Source organism: Pipistrellus hanaki (genome assembly GCF_964339955.1).
Source record: "Pipistrellus hanaki genome assembly, chromosome: 3".
Classification (NCBI taxonomy): domain Eukaryota; kingdom Metazoa; phylum Chordata; class Mammalia; order Chiroptera; family Vespertilionidae; genus Pipistrellus; species Pipistrellus hanaki.
In genome coordinates this window covers 36,669,014-36,690,954 of record NC_140505.1, presented here as the reverse complement: position 1 = coordinate 36,690,954, position 21,941 = coordinate 36,669,014, and the positions used below count along the sequence as shown (strand labels likewise).

Here is a 21,941-nt window from a genome sequence, read left to right as displayed (position 1 = left end):
CGGGCAAAAGTAGGTCTACAGTTGTGAGCATACAAAACAGTTTATCCTTGTATTATTATTTATTAATTATTGCATTGTTTATTTGTATTGTTTGTATTATTATTATTGTTTTTATTTCGTATCCTTACTTGTGATTTACCTTTTAGGTAATGGTGGCTGGTAATTCAGGCCACTTTTGCCCACCCCTGCAGTAAAGAACACTAATACAACGCTTAAAGAAAAGTCGACACTTCATTGACTTCTAATTCGAAGGAAGTGAAAGGTTCTAGGGTGACTAAATGCCACTGAGAGCGTGCGACTGAGATACTTACCCCAATGCACTTGGCCACATCACCCATGACGTTCCCCTGGGGCTGGAACTTCTTGTACATGCTGCTGCCGGCGATGAATACAACTGCAGGGAAAATAAGATGTGCAACATGGTGCTGTCAGAACTACCTGGGACCCGGAAAAGGTGCTTTTATTTGAGTTATAACCTTGTTTTGGACACACCAGGGTTACTCATAGAATGGGGGTTCCTCCCTCCCTCCCAGTGAAGAAGGTGCTTTTGATTCTAACAAGCACAGGAGCTCCTGAGTATGGTTATATGTGTGTGTCTCACATACAAACAGTGAAGTCTACTATTATCTACGTCCCCAAACTTGGGGCCGCTCAAAGACTTATAAAGTGAGACATTTCTTAGTTCAGCTATGTAGGCACAAGTTGTTTCATATGTAAAGGGATACAAAGAAATAAGTGCTTTTGCATATTAGGTTAATGTATTACTCTATAAAGACAAAAATTAGCTTTTTTCAGTTGCAATGACAAGACAGAGTTCTTTTGAAAAAATATTGTTTTATTGATTTCTGAGAGGAAGGGAGAGGGAGAGATAGAAACGTTAATGATGAGAGAGAAGCACTGATTGGTTGCCACTTGCATGGCCCCTACTGAGGATTAAGCCTGCAACCAGGGCATGTGCCCTGACTGGGAATCAAAGCAGGATCTCCTGGTTCATAGGGCCACTCTCAACCACTGAGCAACACTGGCCAGGAAAATTCTTCTTTTAATCATCAGAAAGAAATAACAACTATCTGTTGGAACTTTTACTTACTCACCTTAACAGAATTACAGTTAAAATTATTTGCATCTGTAGCTCCAGTTTTACACAAGTAAAAGCACTTTTACAATGAAGCAACTCTTAGGACAGATATATTATAAAAATAATGCAGGGAAAAACAGCATTTCTGGAAGAAACTCTGAAAACACAATCTCTGTTCTAGGATTTCTGATTATCCAATACCAGAATTAAAATTTTTTTAAAACACTAATTGACCATCTGAATTGGACTTTCCCCCTCCATTAAGAGAGGGCCTAAGATTTTGATAGGTGCCAATTCTCAAGCATTATTTCCAACTATTTGCCTTTTTATAGATGTTCTTTATAATTAAAGAAAGATGAATTTACTTGTAGTCTATCCCAATGCCAATTGTCCTTAATCAAACATGGATGGAAGAGAGGGGCAACATACTTAAGTCTACACTTTAAAAAAATATATTTTTCATTGATTTCAAAGAGAAAAGGAGAGGGAGAGAGATAGAAACATCAGTCCCCTTATTGGGGATTGAGCCTGCAACCCGGGCTTGTACTCTGATGGGAAGCCCAAATGACCTCCTGGTTCATAGGTCGATGCTCAATCACTGAGCCACACTGGCCAGGCCAGTACATTTTTAAATTAGCTAATATTTTAATATTTAAGCTTCTGATTAACTGAAGCCTAATTCAAACATAAGATTGCTACAGACAGAAACTTCCAGAGAGGGTGTTGGTACATAGGATTTGGCTTGTTCTCAATTCCTCCATAAGAAAAAGCATAATATTTGATGTAAGAATGACTCATACAGGCTAAATGACAAGTTACCTAATGACAACTTGATATAGTGTCCAGTCTAAAACAACAGTTTTGAAGTTCTCTCTATCTCCATTTCCTCACTCAGAATTAGAGAGAAAAAGGTATACATGAGTCTTTTAGGGGAGTGTGGCAGTAGTTAAACAATTATGGAAGAAAATGGACATATATAAAAGGGAGAATTCTGAGCTTGAAATGGCAATTGGACTCTGTTCCCCTCTTGTACCCAAAGATGTTGAAGTCCTTATCCCCAGGATCTCAGAATATGACTTATTTGGAAATAATATCATTGCAGACAATCAAAGTAAGGTGAGGTCATTATGGTGGCCCTACTCCAATATGACAGCTATCCCTATAGAAAGGGGACATTTGGACACAGATGTACACACAGAAGGCAGGCCATGGGCAGACTGACATTCTGTTGCCACAAGCCAGGGTACCACGAAAGGGAGAGAGGCCAGCAGAGACCCTCCCCAGGGCCTTACATGGGAGCATGACCCTTCTGACACTTGATTTTGGACTCCCAGCCTCAAGAACTGTGAGACAATGAATGAATTTCTATTGATAAAGCCACTCAGTCTGATATTTTGTTATGACAGTCCTAGGAAATGAAGACCCCCACCATCTCTCAAGCCAAACTATCCCATGTGGAAATCTCTTCATACTTCCTAAAAAGTTAGTGCCAAGAACTTATGTGTGAATGAATGCGTCTAGTACACATATATTTATCCTATAGGGGAGATATTCTAGTAGAAACATTTTGAGATGTTATACTGTGGAAATCTAGATGGAACTGGAAGTATTTAAACAACTGGACCAGGTTGTCATGTCTTCCAGTTGTAGATGAGCACATGTTGATAAGAAGGAAAGCCTTTAGGTATGGGTTCAGCTAGTCCAGCAGATTCGCCATCTTTACCTCACTCTGCCTAAATAGTATCAAATGTTTAGCTGTCCAACTCAGTTGATCCTTTTTCCTGTAAACACTTTTTTGATCTTATTCCTTCTGAAAAATGCCAACTCTACATTCTTTGACTTCTCAGAGCATGTTTAGCATGGGTTGGCAAGTCTTCATACTATTTTCATTACAATTTGTTACATGACTTTTAAAAAAGTGGTCACAGTGATTAAGTAAAGGCTTCATCTGATATAGGATTGAATTAATTCAACTGATTCTACTTACGCAGAGCAACGGCCATGAGAGCAGCAGGAACCCCAAATGCCAGAGGGTAACAAGCTTGCTTACTGTGAATTCCACATTCTTGAACTGGGGAGAAATAACCAAATTAAAATTCATTATGGCAATGGTAACTCCCATATAGTTCCCATTTTCTAAAAATACCTAACTGGTTATTACATATTGTATTGTTCTTCACTTTATATTTTAGACATATCCATTTGCCTCACTGATGTCAGTGCCAGAGGAGCAAAGCAGCTTTGCAGTAGTAAGAGCAGGAGATGGAGACAGGTCTAACCTCTGCCCCTATGTAGATGTCTGATCCTGGTCAAGTCAAAATCAGTGCTTACATTCAGTGGGTTTTCTTAGTGGGGGAGATAAAAATGAATACTCAGTAAATAAAATCAAAAGTAGGTTGGAAAATTAATCTTGTATGTCCCTGAATTCATGCTAATTTGAAAATACTTAGATGACACGGGGCAGGGGTTAACAGACTTTTCTGTGAAGAGCCAGAGAGCAAATATTTCAGGCTTTGTGGACCATTCAGTCTTTGTCCCAATGACTCAAGCCTGCTTCTGTAGTCTGAAAGCAGTCATAGACAGTACACAAATAGACAGTCTTTTCTACATTTCTGGATTGGACCTAGAGGCCAGACTTTGCTAGCTCTCAAATTCTAGGATTTAGTATACAAAAAATTAAGACATTGGAAGAGGCAATAGAAAATTCTGGAAATCCTTTTAGTGGAATGCTGGGGCCTCCAGGAATCTGATCCTAAAGAGGTTTTAACTTTGTCTTTGACTCTCTATTTCACAGTTCTATAGAGAAAGAAGTTAACTAGTAGAAAACATGTAATGACTTTTGTTCATGGCAAAGCAAAATAAATTCCTTCCCTGAAAAAGAATATAAATAATCTGTTAGTCAAATTCCTATTGGCACTGACTAGTAGCTTTCCAGTTTCCTTATTAATTATTAAATTATATAAAATCATTGTCACATGCTCATTTCATATTTGTGTGAGAAGCATGATTTCACCTTTAAAGAAGTTATTTTGTAACACATTTTCTGATGCACCACATGCATAGTAGATATTCTAGTAGATGGAAAGGTGGGGGGAGGTGAGGAAACATAAGAATAAAAACTACTAAATTCTTATACAAATCAAGTTGGAATGTGTTTTATGTATCATCTCTAAACTACTAGTCTATGCAGAAATACAGAAATCCCCATAAAATATTTTATTTCATAATTTAATCTGATCCCATGGTCTAATTTGACCCCAAATATCCCCTTCAATGTGGGAAATCCACAAACTCTCAATGGATCCTTAGCAAGCACAAAGATCTGAGTGCTGTTGCCAGTTGCCATCTCATCCTCTCCTCTTGGACAGTTCTTTTTGAAATATCTGACATGATAGAAAAGCAAAGAATAAAACCCTGCCCACAAAATTCTCCCTAACTCACTCACTTGGGAGCAAAGCTGGAAGGCAAAAAATGTGTTTTTCAGAGCTTCTACTGTCTTATCTCTTACATGAATAAGGACTTTGCATTAGTGGTCATTTAGAAAAAGTGACCGCTGTGCTAAGGATGCTATAGATCCTCCAGTGGTCATTAGGTTAAGGAATTCTAATGAGATTGAAGAAGAGATACAACTGGAAGGAAAAGAAGCCCATACTCTGGATTCCAATGTGTATTCTGTTACGTGGCTGAAGTGGAATGGAGGAGCAGAGGACTAAACAAGCAAAGTAAGTACAAACTTTCCAAGTGATTTTCTCCCCACAATTAAAAAAAAAGAAAAACAGAAGCCCCCCCACACCCTCTGATTTTTTTTTGATTTTTTTTATTTATTTATTTTTTTACCTCTGAGAATGGGAGTGACGATAGTAGAAATCAAACTTCCAGCATTAATGGCCAAATAAAAGATGGAAAAGAATCGGTTTCTTTGTTTTTCCTATAATAAGAAGGATAAAATTAAAGTATAATGAAGTTGGCTATAGAACAACCGATCCAACCTGATTATATAGCTGATAATTTGACCTTGCTTCGAACTTAGTTTTTGGTCAGTATTTCACTTTCAAGTCTACTTGAAAAGAATCCAGTGGTGCACAGACCTTGTGACGGTGGAATTTGATTCCTGGAAGTGTAGAGTCCATTTATGTGGTTTCTGTGAAGGCACGTGCTCTTACCTGGCCCTCTTCAAATTGATCTCCACCAAAGGCAGACACACAGGGCTTGATTCCACCAGTACCGAGAGCTATCAGGCCCAGGCCGACCATGGACAGCGCCCTACGGGAAGAAAAGGGTGGGGGTATCGCTGAAATGTGAGATTTTAAAGGCAGGAACCTCCTGTTTCTTAGTTTCCTTCAGCAGAACAGGTACAGCGGTAAGCACAGAGAAGGGACAGCAACCTCTATGAGAAGATAATGCGCAGGAATGCAGTCTGGACGGGTGAAGGGGACTTGATCTCATGGGCCTTCGTGTGTATTCCGTTATCTAATAACTTACTAGCTAGAAATTTTAAAGCAATAGCTTGAATATTGAACAAGGATTTTTTGTATGGGGTTCTTCTGCAGTCTTATCATTTTCAATAAAAGAATAGGTAAGTGAAATGTTTAAGCATTGTCTTTGTATAATCTGAATAGACTCATAATAGTCATTAAAAGGCATTAGAAAACATGATTTAATGGCAAAGCCAAATATCAGGTTAGTTAGTATGATCTTAACTTGTTTACAGAAGACTGGAAAGTGAAGTAAAATGTTTATTATAATATTGCATACTATTAAAAAGATTATTTAAAATAATTAGAAGGGATTAAAGGTCATTTATTTTTACTTACTTTTGCATTATCCAAGTTATCTGTTTTACTTTCTGAATTAAAAAAAAAAAATCACTCATAGAATTTGCCAAACCTCATTTGTAGTTTTAAGTGATAGCAGGTATTACAAATTTTAAGTTTTATGTGTGTGTTTTTTCATATCTCTTGATTGCTATGTGCTTTAAAGTGCTAAAAAATATTTTCTGAAACAAAATCTAGAACTACTATGCATAGAAAGAATTCTTTAAAAAATCACATTCATCTTCCTGAATTAACTGGTTGAAGCACCTCTTTCATTGTTTGCTTCTTAAGGATTGAAGCGCTGTCACTCTGAGGATTTTAAAAGACAACAAAACATGGCAGTTGCCTATAACACACCCAGCACTCTGGTGAGGATTGTAGGTATGCTCTAATAGGAACTCCATGAGCAAGAAAAGTAGCTAAGCTTTCCTGAGCACTTGTCACTTGCCAGGCAGTGCTCCAGGTGCTCCACCTGGATTAGCACACACAGTCCTATCTGAGGCAGGTGCTATTACATATGAGGAAACTTAGGCACAGAGGTTAAGACACAATCAGTGAGGAGCACAGACAGAATTTGAACCCACAAAGTCCATGTTCTTTTAATCAATATTATAGATTAGGAAATTGGGGCGTGGAGAAGATAAGTTGCCCCAAGCCGCACAGCTGCTCTGTGGAAGGACCGGGAGTCAGACACTAGAAATCTGAGCTGCCAGAATGAGCTGCCAGTCACCGCCCTCGACCAGCACAGTTTCCTGTGGGCACCACGGGTGTTACAACAAAGGACTTGTCTGGACAAGCAATTTGACTGATGAACAAACCAGAAACTCGGGGGCTGCAGATAGGAATTTAAATTTCTTTCTTTAAAAAAATTTTTTTTAATTGATTTTAGAGAGTAAAGGAGAGGGAGACAGGGACAGTTCAGTTATATTTTCCCAACCGATAAGATGGTTTATTTAGGGGATCCAAGATGGCTGCGCGCAGGTGAACACCTAGCCGCAGCTGCACACAACAATTTCAATAAAATACAACTAAAATATAAAACGGACATTGCCCAGAACTACAGGAAGGTTGACTGACTGGAAATTCTACAGCGAGAAGCAAGGACAAAACCAGAAGGAGGCGTGGAGGAGCTGGAAAAGCCCAAGGTACGGAGACGCGGCGCGCGGAGAGGACGGAACCAGAGAAGAGGGGGAGGTGGAGTGCCTGGCGGGCATTCCCTAGCGGAAAGGAGATAAAACTCCGACTGTGCTAGGCCCCCGACTGCTCTGAACCCCAGTTCCCCAGACCCCGGGGACCCAGGCTCAGCCATAGGGAGCTGGGCTGTAAGGCGGGACCCTGGGGAAGCGGAGGTGAAAGGAGGTCCCGGTGGCGCGCACACCGCGCGCAGAGAAGGGACGGTCGGCTGTGCCGCGGGATTGCCCTGGCCGGAAGGAGACTGGGGCTCCAGACTGCTGTGAACGCCACCTCCAACTCCACTTCCAACTGAACTGAACCCCAATACCGGGCTCATTGGGGGAGAGCATAGACTGTTTGGCAGCAGGCGAAAATCGAGGGCACCTTTCTCTCAGAGGTGCTGGCAGCGAGTACTGAAGGACCCGCATAGGGCGGGGCTGACGGAAGCCAAAGCTGCAGGCTCCACCCTGAAACCCCGTCCCATCTGTAACTGCGAAATGCGACAACAAAATAGATCACAAACAAAAGAAATGGAGGACAAAAAGCGTCTGGATATAGAGTTCAAATCTACGCTTATAAGGTTTTTCAAGAATTTCCTAGAAAAGATGGATAAGACCTATGAGGATATGAAAAGAGACCATCAAGAAATGATAAGGGAACAACAAGAAATAAAGAATACATTGTCTGAAATAAAAGATATTTTACAGAGTCCTAAAAACAAAAGGGAAGATCGCAAGAATCAAGTCAAAGATTTGGAACATAAAGAGCCAGAAGACACTCCTTCACAGAAGCTAGAAGGCAAGAGAATCCAGAAAATTGAAAATAATGTAAGAAACCTCTGGGACAACTTCAAGCGAACCAACATCAGAATTATGGGGGTCCCAGAAGATGAGAGAGAGCAAGATATCGAAAACATACTGAAAGAAATAGTGACAGAAAACTTCCCCCACCTGGCAAAAGAATTAGACTTACAAGTCCAGGAAGTGCACAGAACTCCAAACAAAAGGAATCCAAAGAGGACCACACCAAGACACCTCATAATTAAAATTCCAAGAGCAAAAGACAAAGAGAGAATATTAAAAGAAGCAAGAGCAAAGAAGGTAGTTACCTATAAAGGAGCACCTATACGATTGTCAGCTGACTTCTCAACAGAAACCATGCAGGCCAGAAGGGAATGGCAAGAAATATTCAAGGTGATGAATAGCAAGAACCTACAGCCAAAGATAATCTATCCAGCAAAGCTATCACTCAGAATCGAAGGTCAGATAAAGAGCTTCACTAATAAAAAAAAGCTAAAGGAGTTCATCACCACCAAACCAGAATTATATGAATTGCTGAAGGGGGTTCTTTCAGAAGAGAAAGTAAACAAAGATAAAAATTATGAACAACAAATACGTAACTATCAACAAGTGAATCTAAAAACCAAGGAAATTAAAAAAAAAAAATCTGATGAACAATAGTAACTGTTGAATATAATAGAATCAGAGGTATGGAAGGGGAGTGAACTGATGATTCTTGGGGAAAAGGGGAGAGGGGGGCGTGGGAAGAGACTGAACATAAACTGTGCACCTATGGATGAGGACAATGTGGGGTGGGGAAAGGACAGAGGGTGGGGTGGGAACCTGGTGGAGGAGAGCAATGGTGGGGAGGGGGGGAAGGAACATTTGTAATAATATGAACAATAAAAACTTATTAAAAAAATAATAATAATAAAAAAAAAAAGATGGTTTATTTAGAGATCAAGGAACCGAAACACACAAACAGGAAACAAATCTTGGTAACTTGTCTACTAGACCAGACTGCAGTGAAGGGAAATCAATCTCACAGAGGAGCACTTGTCAATGGCGGCGTCAATGCCGGCATCCATCAAGAACTCAGAACATATGGCTCGAACAAATATTTATGAAACCGAGTTAATGGGAACTAGCAAAAGTGTAGTAAGTACAAGACAGAAGACCAAAGGTACAGAGTCTTGAGGAAACCTGGTCCAATTGCAGATCAAGATCAGTGACAGTAACGTCTGTCCCTCCCGGGAACATGATGATTAACAGGGCGGTGACTATGAGCTCAGTCTGGCAGCTAGTAAGTATCCCGTGCACTGACCACACGCCACATGACATGTACCCCAGACAGCAGGCCTTAGTGAGCAATGACTCCAGACTACTGTTAGGATAGCGACATAATGAAGACCCAACACTTAAGTCAATTAAACAGCTTTCTCTACATCGCTGTAAAGTCCTCCTTACACTACGGTGAAGTTCAAGGTGAGAAGCTGGAGCACCAAAGAAGCAACCAGTGGGAGGGGGTCAGGCAGCAGGTAACATAACTCACACATGTAAAGGGAGATTGTCGGGGGTTCCGTTGTGGTCGTAGTCTGAGAGGTCGTGGATGGAGCTGACTGCGGTGACTGCCTGCCCAATGGTGTAAACGATGGAGAGCGACACGATGGTCCTGTGTGTAGAGGGGTTAAGAAGACCCAAGTTAATTGCACAATCCACTTTCTACCCCACCACAAAAAGGCACCCGGCTTCAAGCTTTCGAGAGCCCGGTCATGGATGTACTTGTTTCTCAAATGGAATAAAACTGGTAACTCTTAGAAAGGCAACCTGCTGTAGAATTTGTTGCTCAGCTTGCAAGTGCAGAGCAAAGACTTGCCCAGAGGAGCCGCAGCAAGGAGGGAGATGCATTTTATCTTCGAGCTCTTTGAAAGACTCAGTATTTTATTTACCTAACTACTGACATCGGTCTTGTCTCTTTAGACAAGAGACGCATGTAACAAACAACATTTGGCCGGAGCAGACCACTGCTTGTTTGTGCATTGAGTTATTTTGAGAGAGTGTATTTCCATGCTCTGTCCACATCATGCCTTGGCCTTGCAGAGCCTTGGCTTCTTTGCTGATTAAGTCCTAGGGACTTCCTGATAACCCCCTCTCGAGTGCACTTGACCAAGGGCTGCATGGGTGTCCCATTCCCTCTCTGTCCACGGAGCAGTGTGAGCCTTTTGCAGCTGGGACATCAGTTGGGGAGCTTCTTTGTTCTCCCATCCCTTAACTCAATGCCTCCCACATCGTTAATGATCGATGGTATCCCTGCTCCTATTTCAAGATGAGACAAAGATGTTATTGCTGCTTGAAGGAGGACAGGGGAACCTACAAGTGCCATTTGCACTCACTGTTAAGTGCCAGGCACTGTGCCACGCTTGGGGGGGGGGGGGGGGACGCTGATGAGCAGAAACAGGGTCTAGCATGCTCTCCTAAGAGTTTTAGGTTCCCGATTCTTTGCCCCCAGAACCCATCATTTCAAACCTCGAAGCTAATAATTACTTTTTGGCTTGCCTGGGAACAAGGAAGTTGCAACTACTCACGAGAATTTTCCCAGCCAGGAGTCGGCGATGAGAGCGCCGAGAATGGGCGTCAGGTAGCAGAGGGCCACGAAGGTGTGGTAGATGGCGGTGGACAGGTCGTCGTCCCATTTGAAGAACCGTGTGAAGTACAGGATCAGGAGTGCTTTCCGCGGCAGACAGGGCAGGGGAGGGAAAGCACAGTTAGGAGTGGCCGCGGCAACTGACACTCAGCACGCAAGGGGGTGGGTGTCGAGGATAATTACCTTTCATGCCATAGTAGGAAAATCTTTCGCAGAACTCATTGATGACGATGAAGAAGATGCTCAGGGGGTAACCAAAGCAACTCTGACAAAACAACAACAGTCCAGGGTTAAAATATGCTCCCTGTCGGCCCATTTTCACAAACGAGTGCCAATGGCATGAAAAGCAACCTGTGCCTATTGAGTCAGTTGTCAGTGACTATCCAGAGGTAGAATCTTACAATTAAAATTTTTTTTATTCCCCTACACTCCACACAGAGACAACGATGAAATGAAGCGTCTAGTTCTGTTAGTCTGAGAAGGGACGCACAAAGCATTTCATAAAGAGAAGGAACTCGGGACTGCCCTCTCATGAATGATAGATGCATGACTCACATTTGTTAAGTGAATGAAGCACAAATGTAAACATTTTGGAGCAAAACAGACTAGAGTTTATAAGGTGAAGCTACACAGAAAAGAAAAAGGGATACTTACATATGATTTGGACGACCCTGAAAGAAAAACAAAAATGCCACTATTAAAGTCAAATAATTAAAATGCTTTCTGCTGAGTCTAAACTCAGACCCTGTGACTTTTCCTGGCAGTCAGATGTGTTGGCCAAACCCCTGCAGCCACTTCCAGGATCCCAGTCCTAGCCACACCTCTTGTCCAGAGTCGGGCCTGGCAGCTGCATCTGCTCTTAATTAGCTCCAGACAACTCTCCTGTGGGTCAGAATAGAGAACCAGAGGCATAGAGAATGGTGCCAATCCCATTTCCTCCTTAAAACACTTCAAATTTGCCCACTGCCCACAGGATAAAATCCAGACTTTTAGTGTAGAGGGCTCCCTAGGAAGGCACCTGAGCATTCTATATTGGCCCCTCTTGCCCTCTTGGCCAAGAGGGACCCTCTTCTCGCAGTCCCACTTGCCCACAGCTGTTGCCTGAGCTTTCACTTCATGCCGAGGTTGAAGCCTCATGGTGGCTGGTACCATGGATCTGTCTCTCGCCCAGTGGGGTGAGCTGGGCCCTCCCTGGAGAAGAAACCTGGGTTCCCCAAGAAATATGATCAGTGCTGGGGCCTCACCAGCATGCATGGGGATCCCAAGGCAGGTGCTGGGCATGGAAGCATGTTCTTTACTATCTCACAAGGTCAGCAGTGAGGGTTCAACCAGCATTCTTGTTACCTGGGCCCACCCTCCTTTCAGCCCCTTCCCCAGGCAGAGAGGGCTCCCACAATACCCAACCTTTTGCTCACTGAACCGGTGTGTCCCCACCCAAAGTCCTTCATGCACAAAACAGCAAATCCTTTGCCAGGAATGCTCCTTGTATGTCCTCCTTCCCTTCACGAAGCCTTCTCTGACCTCCTATGCTGCCACAATGCAACAACACCTTATATTTCTGCCTCCCCTTTAGTGGAAGAATCATGTGCGGTCCCATCTCCACTTTCCCAATACCTACCGGAGCAGGGCCCATTGGTAGAAGTGCAAAAAGACAAAGGGTCAGAATCCAAGTGAGTTGGCACAAACCACATGCCATTGACCATCTTCTAAACTTAGTGCCCTTCATCCCTGTTGCCCAGCTCCTCTGTCTCCTCTGAATTTTGACAAGATTTAACCCATAGTTAAATCTCAAGTCTTAACATTTCCTCCTGCTTCTTTCTATACTAACGCATTGCCCAGTGTTAGTACAGAAAGAGGTCTGTGTCTGTGACATGTGAGGCCCTTTTCCATGGGGGATCATCTTCCTCCTCCTCTCAGCCCCCATTGACCACATCTTAAGAGTTCTTTGCTTATTAGGGTACCCTAAACAGTCTCCCCTCCTCTATTAGGAATCAGTGACCCCCCAGGAGTAGTTCTCAAACTGAAGTGTGCCTCAGCATTACCCTGAGGGCTTATGAGAACTGGTTGCTGGACCCCATGCCCAGAGTTGCCATCTCTGTAGGTCTGGGATGGCCCATTGAATTTGCATTTCTAAGGTGATGTGGCTACTCAGGTCCAGGAACCCCACTTTGAGAACCACAGGTGAGCTGTGATGTTGAGTTGCCCGATTGATCTACATAAATACGTTTTGCCACTTCTCTGGCCCTGAGACCCAGACAGATCCTTCGGAGCAGGAACTGAATATAGAAGCTGCTCAGCACACAGACGTCTCCACCAAGCCTCCCCACCTCAGGCTCTCACACAGTTCCCCATTGGGGCCCTTCCTCTCTCATCTGCCTCCTTGTGTTTTCGTTATGTGCAAACCCAGGGCCCATCCCACAAGAAACAAAACTGTGACCTCTGCCTGAGGGACTCTGCTCTTGGCCCAGACCCGCGTGGTGTTCCCAGCCTTCACCCGCTCATCCAGCAGGGCCTTCCTTCCCGATTCTGGTCATGCTGTCTGTGAGCATTGGCTCTTCTCCAGCGCAGCATGGCCGCACACCAGACAGTCTCTTTTGCCCCCGTAAGAACAGTGATGCTATTTCAGTCCTTGTCCCAAGGAGGGCAATAAACTGTCTGGTCTCACGGACTCCGATTCCGAGCTCTTCTTGCCCATAAAAGTTCTGCAAGGAGATTCTTTAACCCTAAAAACTGTTTGGTTTTTTTCTCTCTCCAGTTAGACTTCCTTGTAGGGATGGGCTGCTCTGAGGAGCATCATGTGAAGAACGTGGGCATGGGGCCAGACATGGGATTGAATCTCTGTCCTGTTGCTTTCCAGCTGTGACTCTGGGTGAGCCCATCTTTCCTCGGACAGGCTGCTGATCAGAGGCAGATAAAGGCCACCCACCTCACAGGACCGCTGTGCATGCCCCACGTGAAAGCCCCAGCCGGAGCTTGACGCGGCATTCAGCGGGAGATGCTACTACCTAAGCATCCTCAGCACCTCGCACACTGCTCTCCAGAGGGGACGTTAAATGTTTGAGGAATGAATATGTCCCCCAAAGAATCAGTGGTATCGGTCATCAAGCACCATGTTCCAATTCTGGCTCTGCCACTCGCTAGTTCTATTGGCCCCTCCAGGCCTGCTATCACCCTCTGCCCATGAGGCTGACCTGCACGGATTCCATCAGTGTTCCCCTTGTCCACCCGATTCCCCATATGGTTTGGCCAGTGAGGAGTCCTGGCAGGAGATCAGAAGGTCAGGTGTCCCTTTTCCTGGTTCCTTCCCGAAAAGGTCGCCTGAGACTGCTCTGTCCTCAAGTGACCGACACAGCTCCTCTGAAGTCGACACTTTCTATGTGGCTCTCTCCTCCCAGGGCTTGGTCACTGTTTTATACCACTTTCCAGGGGTGGTAGCAATGGGGTTGGGACTCGGGGTCCCTGCACTATCATGTCTGGTTCCCATAATCAGTCTTTCCTAATTAGTCTTTTTTAAACAAGTGCTCCTATTTTGAGTGTGCCATTTGTTTCCTGATGGGACCACGACTGACACAGCCCACAAATCAGATTTCACCCCCAGACTGGGGAGAGCGACACCCCCCAGGGAAATGAAAGGACCCGTGCTTTAGTAAAGCCCCCTGGCGGTATTCAGGGCCCAGCTTCATTGCAGTGGTGCCTGGTCTGCTCCAGGACTTACAGTATATGGGGACGTGGCAGGACCCTACAATGCTCCGCCCACTAAGACTTCATATCATGTGGTCTTACCACTGCCTCCCACAGACCAGGCCCAGCAGGGAGTGTCACCCACATGGGCTCCAACCTTCTCTAGGACAGCAGGAGGGAGGTATGAACACCCAAACTCAGCCGAGAGAGCCTGGGGCTCCCCTGCAATCCTTCCTTTTGCAGATTTCTCGGAATTTTGGTTTCCAGGGAAAGACTTTGCTAAGTATTACTAGTTAACACTGATTACTGCTAAACAATAATGGCAAAGGTTTTGTTTACGTCAAATGTAAATATAGTGTTGTAGGAAAAAAAGACTGAAACAACCAGAGAGCTTAGGTCTCGTTGCAACCATTGCACCCAGAACTATCAATACATGATGGAAAATGAAATGTCTAAAGTCCCAGCAAGAGAAAGTCCGAGTGCCCAGACATCGCTCAGGAGGCTTTCCAATCTCTGGCAAGTGTGCATTCCAAAGGTGTGCACTGCCAGGCAGAGGTTGGCAAACTGTTCTCCTGCGGAATTCAGCACTGTTTACTGGGTGGAATACTGCAGTCAGCACTTTATTTTTATTTTTTTTTAAATCTTTATTCACCTGTCTCAACAGGATTGCTATCTTAGAAAGTGGACGTCACACGTAGGGTGAGTCTTAAGTCTGAACTCAGCTGATACCGGTTTGGCTCAGTGGTAGAGTGTAGGTCTGAGGACTGAAAGGTCCCAGGTTCGATTCCGGTCAGGGGCATGTACATTGGTTGTGGGTACATCCCTGGTAGGGGGTGTGCAAGAGGCAGCTGGTCAATGTTTCTCTCTCATTGATGTTTCTAGCTCTTTATCCCTCTCTCCTCCTCTCTGTAAAAAAAATCAATAAATATATATTAAAAAAAAAGTCTGAACTCAAATCTCAACTCAGTCACAAGAGTCTGTTTACTTGAGTACAATTGTGCCTGTTCTTGGCACCGAATCAGCCTAGTGGAGTGGTCTGACATTTCTAGCAGCATTCACGGGTCACCTGGACTTAGCTGCTGGTCTGAGTCAAACGGTCTAGAATCAGGCTCGCCACGAGCTCGCTTGGCCAGCCCAGGGCACAGAGCAATCTCTGAGTCAAGACCTGTTCTTCTTGTTTCTAGGCCAGCAGTGCTTTTGTCTTTCTTTTGGCTAAAGACTCTAATAAAATAAATGTACATGATAGATTTCTATGGTTGCTGACTGGGGGCAATAGCAGGAAAAAACAAGAAAGACAGTTTAATCACTTCTCATTACTTAATGAAATCTCTCCGTTATGGTATTTCCAACTGTCTAACAATGCACATTTCATATACGGAACCATTTTCGGGGGGATGAACTTATGGTTTGTTACCTAGACATTAAGAACACCCTTAGCAGAAACCAATTTGGCTCAGTGGTAAAGCATCAGTCTGTGAACTGAAGGGTCCCAGGTTCGATTCTGGCCAAGGGCATGTACTTTGGTTGCAGGCACATCCCCGGTGGGGGGTGTGCAGGAGGCGGCTGTTCGATGTTTCTCATCGATGTTTCTGGCTCTCTATCCCTCTCCCTTCCTCTCTGTAAAAAAATCAATAAAATATATTTTAAAAAATAAAAGAACACCTTCAGTGCCATGATGGGTGTAAAGAGTGTTTCTAGCCCTTGGACTTGGGAACCGAAGGGATGAAGCACTTTGCTAAAGTCTAAGAGAGGAGAAAAGTGCTCCCTATCAGTACCAGGAATGAAACGGAGGGAATACTGTAAGTGTTGTTGGATGTGTGAGAGATGGTGTATCTGAGGTTGTAGGGTGTGTTAGGCAGAGCAGTGGTGCCCCCGAGCTGTCCATGTCCTTTCTACTCCCTTGAACTTGTGGCCCTGCTACCTTCCATGGCAAAGGGACTTTGCAGATGTGACTCGTTTAAGACCTTGAAATGGGGGTTCATCCTGGACTGGCTATGGCCCCAGTGCGATCATGAGGGTCCTTGGAGGAGTCAGAGGAGGAGATGTGAGGAAGGACGCAGAGGCCAGAGCGATGGCCATTGCTGGCAGGCCAGCACGACAGGAATGCGGCGTCTCTAGAAGCTAAAAAAGACAAGGAAATGGATTCTCTCCTGGCGCCTCCAGAGGGAACTCAGCCCTACTGCCGCCTTGGTTTTAGCTCAGTGGGACCCATGTCAGCTTCTGACCTCCACAACCGTGAGATAATAAATCTGTGTCATTTTAAGCCACTCACAGCTGTGCTAATTTGTTACCACAACAATTGCAAATAACACATGGGATTGCCTTAAGCTTTGTAAACAGGTTTTTGATCACTACTTACATGGAACCGAGACTCAAACTTCCTAGCAGTTTTATTTGTTGGCAGAATTCCCTTTTCATAGCACCCTCCCCCCACCCTCCAGCTACATTTTCTCCCTGGGGCCTTGGAAATCCACACCTGGCGGCTGCCTTGTTGATGCGATTTGGCAGCACCTGTGTGAGCACTGCCCCCTTCCTCAGGTAACTGACTCTCCGCTCTCCATCTCTAACGTGGGGCTGCCGAGGAGGAGTGGTCTGCAAATGGTTCCATCAACCCGGGTTAAACTAGGTTGAGCAGGGGTGGGGAACCTTTTTTCTGCCAAGGGCCATTTGGATATTGATAACATCTTTCTCGGGCCACACCCAATGATCAACTTGCTATATTTGGTCAAACATTTAGTTAACTCACCCCTGATGCCTTGGAGGGCCAGACCAAATGGTTTTGTGGGCCTTATACTGCCCTGGGGGCTGGACGTTCCCCACCCTTGCTTTAGGCCACGCAGGTGCCTTACAAAGTAGGTTATGTGGGAGCCCAGAGAATGCAGTGGCTTCTGCTAGAATAGAGCCTCACTCTTAGCCTGAGTGGTTATTGGTAGGTACATTGCCCCTGTAGCTAACAGGAGGAAAGACCTGGGCCTTGGAAACACGGAGGTTGAACCGCAATGTGGAGACATTCTTCCGAGCCACGCGGCTTTGTTCAAAGCACTTACCCACGGGACCCCCACTCCTTCACCAAGAGAGGCTAACGCCTTCTTTGCAAGATGTATCAGACAGAGTTTCCATGAGGTTTGCTATGCACTGAGTGCCATGAAGACCGCTAGGTAGGATGGATGGATGTTTGCAATGAATGGACTTAAAATGAAAATATGGACAAGAATTTTTCGTGGAGAGCCTTGGCCGGGGTGAGAAGGCTCTCAAAGAGAGATGCACTCCCATGCCGAGACCGGTTTGGCTCAGTGGATAGAGCGTCACCCTGCAGACTGAGGGGTCCTGGTTCGATTCCGGTCAAGGGCATGTACATTGGTTGCGGGCACATCCCCAGTGGGGGGTGCACAGGAGGCAGCTGATCGATGATTCTCTCTCATCGATGTTTCTAACTCTCTATCCCTATCTCTTCCTCTCTGTAAAAAATCAATAAAATATATTAAAGAAAGAAAGAAAGAAAGAAAGAAAGAAAGAAAGAAAGAAAGAAAGAAAGAAAGAAAGAAGGAAAAAAAGATGCACTCCCCTCCAGGGTTGCTCCCATTCAGAAGCAGAAGGTCCTTCTGATGTCACCCTGGGAGCTTCAGGCATGGAGATTAGGATAGAGAAAAGTCAGTCTTCTCAAGAACAAGCCATTAACAGGCCCAATTTGTCAATCCAGCTCAGCTGCTTTTCTGATGGATAGACTACAGTGTGTGACTCCTGGGTAGCTGGAGGGTTGAAGGATCGTTTTTAATTCTCCAGGGCAGTGGTTCTGAGAGGGGCTCTGGACCAGCAGCTATATCTGGGAACTCATCAGAAATGCAAACTCTCAGGTGCATCTGGGACCTACCTCATTAGAAACTCTGAGGGCGGGGCCTGCCTCTCTGCATGCTATCAAGCCCTCCTGAGGATGCCCCACTGCTGTGGTTGGGGTTTGGGAGGACTCTCTGCTCTGGAGTGACGCTGGGGCGGAACGAAAAGGGCCTGATGCCAAGGTGTGCACACCAAGTAGCCACTCCTGTCCAGGGGATCAGCTCCTCTGAAATGACTCTGCTATTCCTTCCTGCATCTTATCTTACTTTCTGGTGTCCTGTCCACCCTGAGCTTCCCGATGGAGCCTAATCTCTAGCCTGGCCAGCTTTCCGCTGCCTACAGGGTCAGACCTGCTGCTCAACACAGCATGCGAAGCCCTTTGGCTCCCGCCTTCCGCCTTCCGCCTTCCGCCTTCCTGCACCCCACACGGAGGAAGGCACAGGACTTCCTGCTCCAGGCCAGGCTCTTCACAGCTGTCTGTACCGTTAGGGCAGTTAGCACCCTACCCGTCCCATCCCCTCAGCCTCCCAGATACTCTCTCCCCCTTCTTGGATCTCTTTAGCCTCTTTACAACTGCCCCTGACAGAGCAAGTTGTTCTGATTTTTTGAAAAATGTTACAGAGCTGCATATACTACTTTTCTTTTTTTGGAGAAAATAGTGTGCACCACTTCAAAAATAGCCTACCAGGATATGCCTGATGCATACCTGGGGCTGACCTGGGGCAAGGTGATAAGGTGGGGGGATGGGTGAGGGGCAGGGGGAAGAGGAAGGAGCTTAGGTGCCTTGTGCTGCACATTTGGTCTGATTCCTGCCCCCCTCCTCCCCCAAACACACACACACACACACACACACACACACACACACTCATACTTGATTAGCTACGATTAAGAGGAGAAACGTGCTTTTCTTCTTCCAGACCAGCAGTCAGGTTAGCTCAAGAACCGGTTCTGGACTTGTCACCAGCCCTTGGTTCTCCAGTGGCTCTCCTTGAGGCTATTTCTTGCCTGACTTGGTGACTTTCCCCCTTCATATGAATGTTCTGCCACATTTCCCACTCTCAGGGTTCCTGCTAGTCCATATGGCGCTTTCCTAGGCATTAGGAAACTGTGATCTTGCAGGCCAGCTGCTGTGCTGGGAGGTGTGGCTGACAAGTGGACAGTGGCGTGGTGCCAAGAAGCAAAGGTGTCCCGGGTGGATGCATTGCTTGGAAATGGAGCAAGGGCTGCATCCCAGGCCCTGGGGTCCCTCTATGGACGGTAGCCCTGCCCGTCTTTCAATTGTGTGAGTGTAATTAAAAAAAAAAAATAGAAATGGACTCCTTTCCTCAGCTACCTTCTTCCCCACCATGAGAGAATTTACTTTTTCCTTGATAGATACATCAACAAGTAGCTACATAAACAGGGAACACACTGGTGTGTAGTCATCAAAATGCCACACGAATCCGACCATGGGCTGTCTTACTGCACCATGGCTGAAAGCAAATGAATGACCGGTCTTCTGAGAACTAAGAGTGTCAGCTAACCCCAACAACACGAAGCTACTTTAGAAATGTGGGGAAATCAGTGCTAACAGGACAGCATAGGGTTTATTAAATGACTTTGGCATGATGCCACTGCAGGGAATGGCTGGGCTCTGGGGCACTGGTGACCTTGCTTTACCCACGCAGGCCACAGAGGCAAAGGTGAGAGCTCTGCTGAGGAGGACAGGGCTCTCTGTCTTGCCCCCTGGGGAGAGAGATACAGAATGTAAAACCATTTGGCTACAGCCTGGTATAGGCTTCTCTGTAACAGGGTATCTCATGACGGGGTGTGGGAACAGGGCCCTCAGCAATGGGGCACCTTTGCCTAACCTTCCGTTGTCGTGTTGGTAACAAAATGCCTGGAGTGTCTTTAACCATCCATCAGCCAGGCCTTGCCCTGGCTTTGTCCTGCGTGTGTCTAATAGCCATACCTTTGTCTTTCTGTAACCCATTTCGTCCTTCAGGGTGGGGCCCACTGGGCATGATGGAGAGATGCAGCTCTTGGTCAGACATGGGTTTGCTGAAGCTGCCATAACAACGGACCACAAACAGAATGGCTGAAAACAATGGAAATTTATCGGCCCACAGTTCTAGGCTGGAAATCTAAGGTCAAGGTGTGCGCAGGGCTGGTTCCTCCCGAGAGCTGTGAGGAGAATCTATTCCAGGCCTCTTCCCTAGCTTCCGGGGCTTACTGGCAATCTTTGATGTTCTCTGACATGGAGGAAGATGCCCCATCTCTGCCTTCATCCTCATGGGCCTTCTCCTGTGTGCATGTTGGTGTCCAAATTTCCCCTTTTCATGAGGACACCAGTCACATTGGATTACGGGCCCACCTACTCCAGAATGACTTCATCTAAACTGATTATATCTACGATGACCTTATTTTCAAACTAGGTCATGTTCTGAGGTACCAGGGGCTAGAACTTCAGCATGTGAATTTGGGAGTTCAGGGGGAGGGCACAATTCAACTTATAACATCCAGAGAGCACCTGTAGTGCTCAATCTATGGCTGTGGGTTATATATATTCTCCTTTTAAAAAAATTTCTACACAGGATTGTCCAAAATGATAGGCTTAGAGGCCCATATAGCCGCCTTTGATAGTTTTATACATAACTACTAGAGGCCCGGTACACAAAATTTATGCACAAGGTGGGGTGTGTCCCTCAGCCCAGCCTGCACCCCCTCCAATCTGGGACCCCTTGAGGGATGTCAGTTGGACATCCCTCTCACAATCCAGGAATGCTGGCTCCCAACTGCTCACCTGTCTGCCTTCCTGATTGCTCCTAACCATTTCTGCCTGCCAGTCTGATCACCCCTTAACCACTGCCCTGGCAGCCTGATTGATGTCTAACTGCTCTCCTGCTAGCCTGTTTGCCCCCAACTGCCCTCCCCTGCTGGCCATCTGTGGTGGCCATCTTGTGTCCACATGGGGGCAGGATCTTTGACCACATGGGGGACAGCCATATTGTGTGTTGGAGTGATGGTCAATCTGCATATTACTCTTTTATTAGATAGGATAGAGACCTGATGCATGGGTGGGGGCCAGCTGGTTTGCCCTGAAGGATCAGGATGGGGGTTTCCTTGGAGCATGGGGTGGCCTGGACGAGGGGCCTGTGGTGGTTTGCAGGCTGGCCATGTCCCCCCCACTTCCCCCCACCCTGCTACCCAAGGGAGGCCCTGGTATCTGAATTATTTATCTTCTACAATTGAAACTTTGTAGCCTGGAGCGAAGCCAAGTCTTCTGCTCCCTCCGAGGCAGCAGGCCAGGGCAGGTGGAAAGCTTGGCTTCCTCCATTGCAGGGGACAACCCTAGCCTGCTCTCTCCAGCTCCATGGCTGCTGCCATTTTTCTTTGGATTTATCTTCTATAATTGAAACATTGTAGCCTTGAGTTGAGGCCTGGGCCAGTCAGGGTGTGAGGAAAGCTTTGCTTCCTCCATTTCTGGGAAAACCCAAGCCTTCCTTCTACTCTCTGTGGTGATAGCCATCTTGGTTGGAGTTAATTTGCAAACTCACTCTGATTGGCTGTTGGGTGTAGCTGTTAGGTGTAGTGGAGTGATGGTTAATTTGCATATAACTCTTTCGTTAGGTAGGATGACTTTTATCATTGCTTCCATAACCAAAGATGTGCCATTTCTTTTCTTTTTCAGAAGGTAATGATCCTTATGGACCTCAGGATCCAACTGGCTTCGGACATGCTCAGTTCAGGGAAGGGCAGCCAGGCTAGAGGGTGCTAGGAGTTAATATGCAATAAAGCTGTCATGCAAAACAGAAAGATCAAGGCACAGGCTTAAGCTCTGCCTCAGCTACTTCAGCAAGATGGGTGTTAGGAAGGCAACCCAAGTTAAGTCCTTCATCTACACCTGGACATTTCTTTATTCAGAAGAACATCCTTTATTCTGAACTTTGAGCTAGGCT

General features: G+C 45.6%; 1 protein-coding gene across 1 annotated transcript in view; it reads right to left on the bottom strand.

Moving 5' to 3' along the window:
- Window positions 1–21,941, bottom strand: part of SLC15A1 (solute carrier family 15 member 1) — a 52,754-nt gene that overhangs the window by 22,487 nt on the left and 8,326 nt on the right. The window contains exons 2-9 of the mRNA XM_084877135.1: window positions 11,143–11,159; window positions 10,672–10,753; window positions 10,430–10,571; window positions 9,397–9,516; window positions 5,242–5,341; window positions 4,916–5,006; window positions 3,066–3,149; window positions 312–394 (exon numbers count right to left, since the gene is read on the bottom strand). Of these exons, the coding sequence (XP_084733261.1) occupies window positions 312–394; window positions 3,066–3,149; window positions 4,916–5,006; window positions 5,242–5,341; window positions 9,397–9,516; window positions 10,430–10,571; window positions 10,672–10,753; window positions 11,143–11,159 (719 nt within the window). The remainder of the gene's footprint in view (window positions 1–311; window positions 395–3,065; window positions 3,150–4,915; window positions 5,007–5,241; window positions 5,342–9,396; window positions 9,517–10,429; window positions 10,572–10,671; window positions 10,754–11,142; window positions 11,160–21,941) is intronic.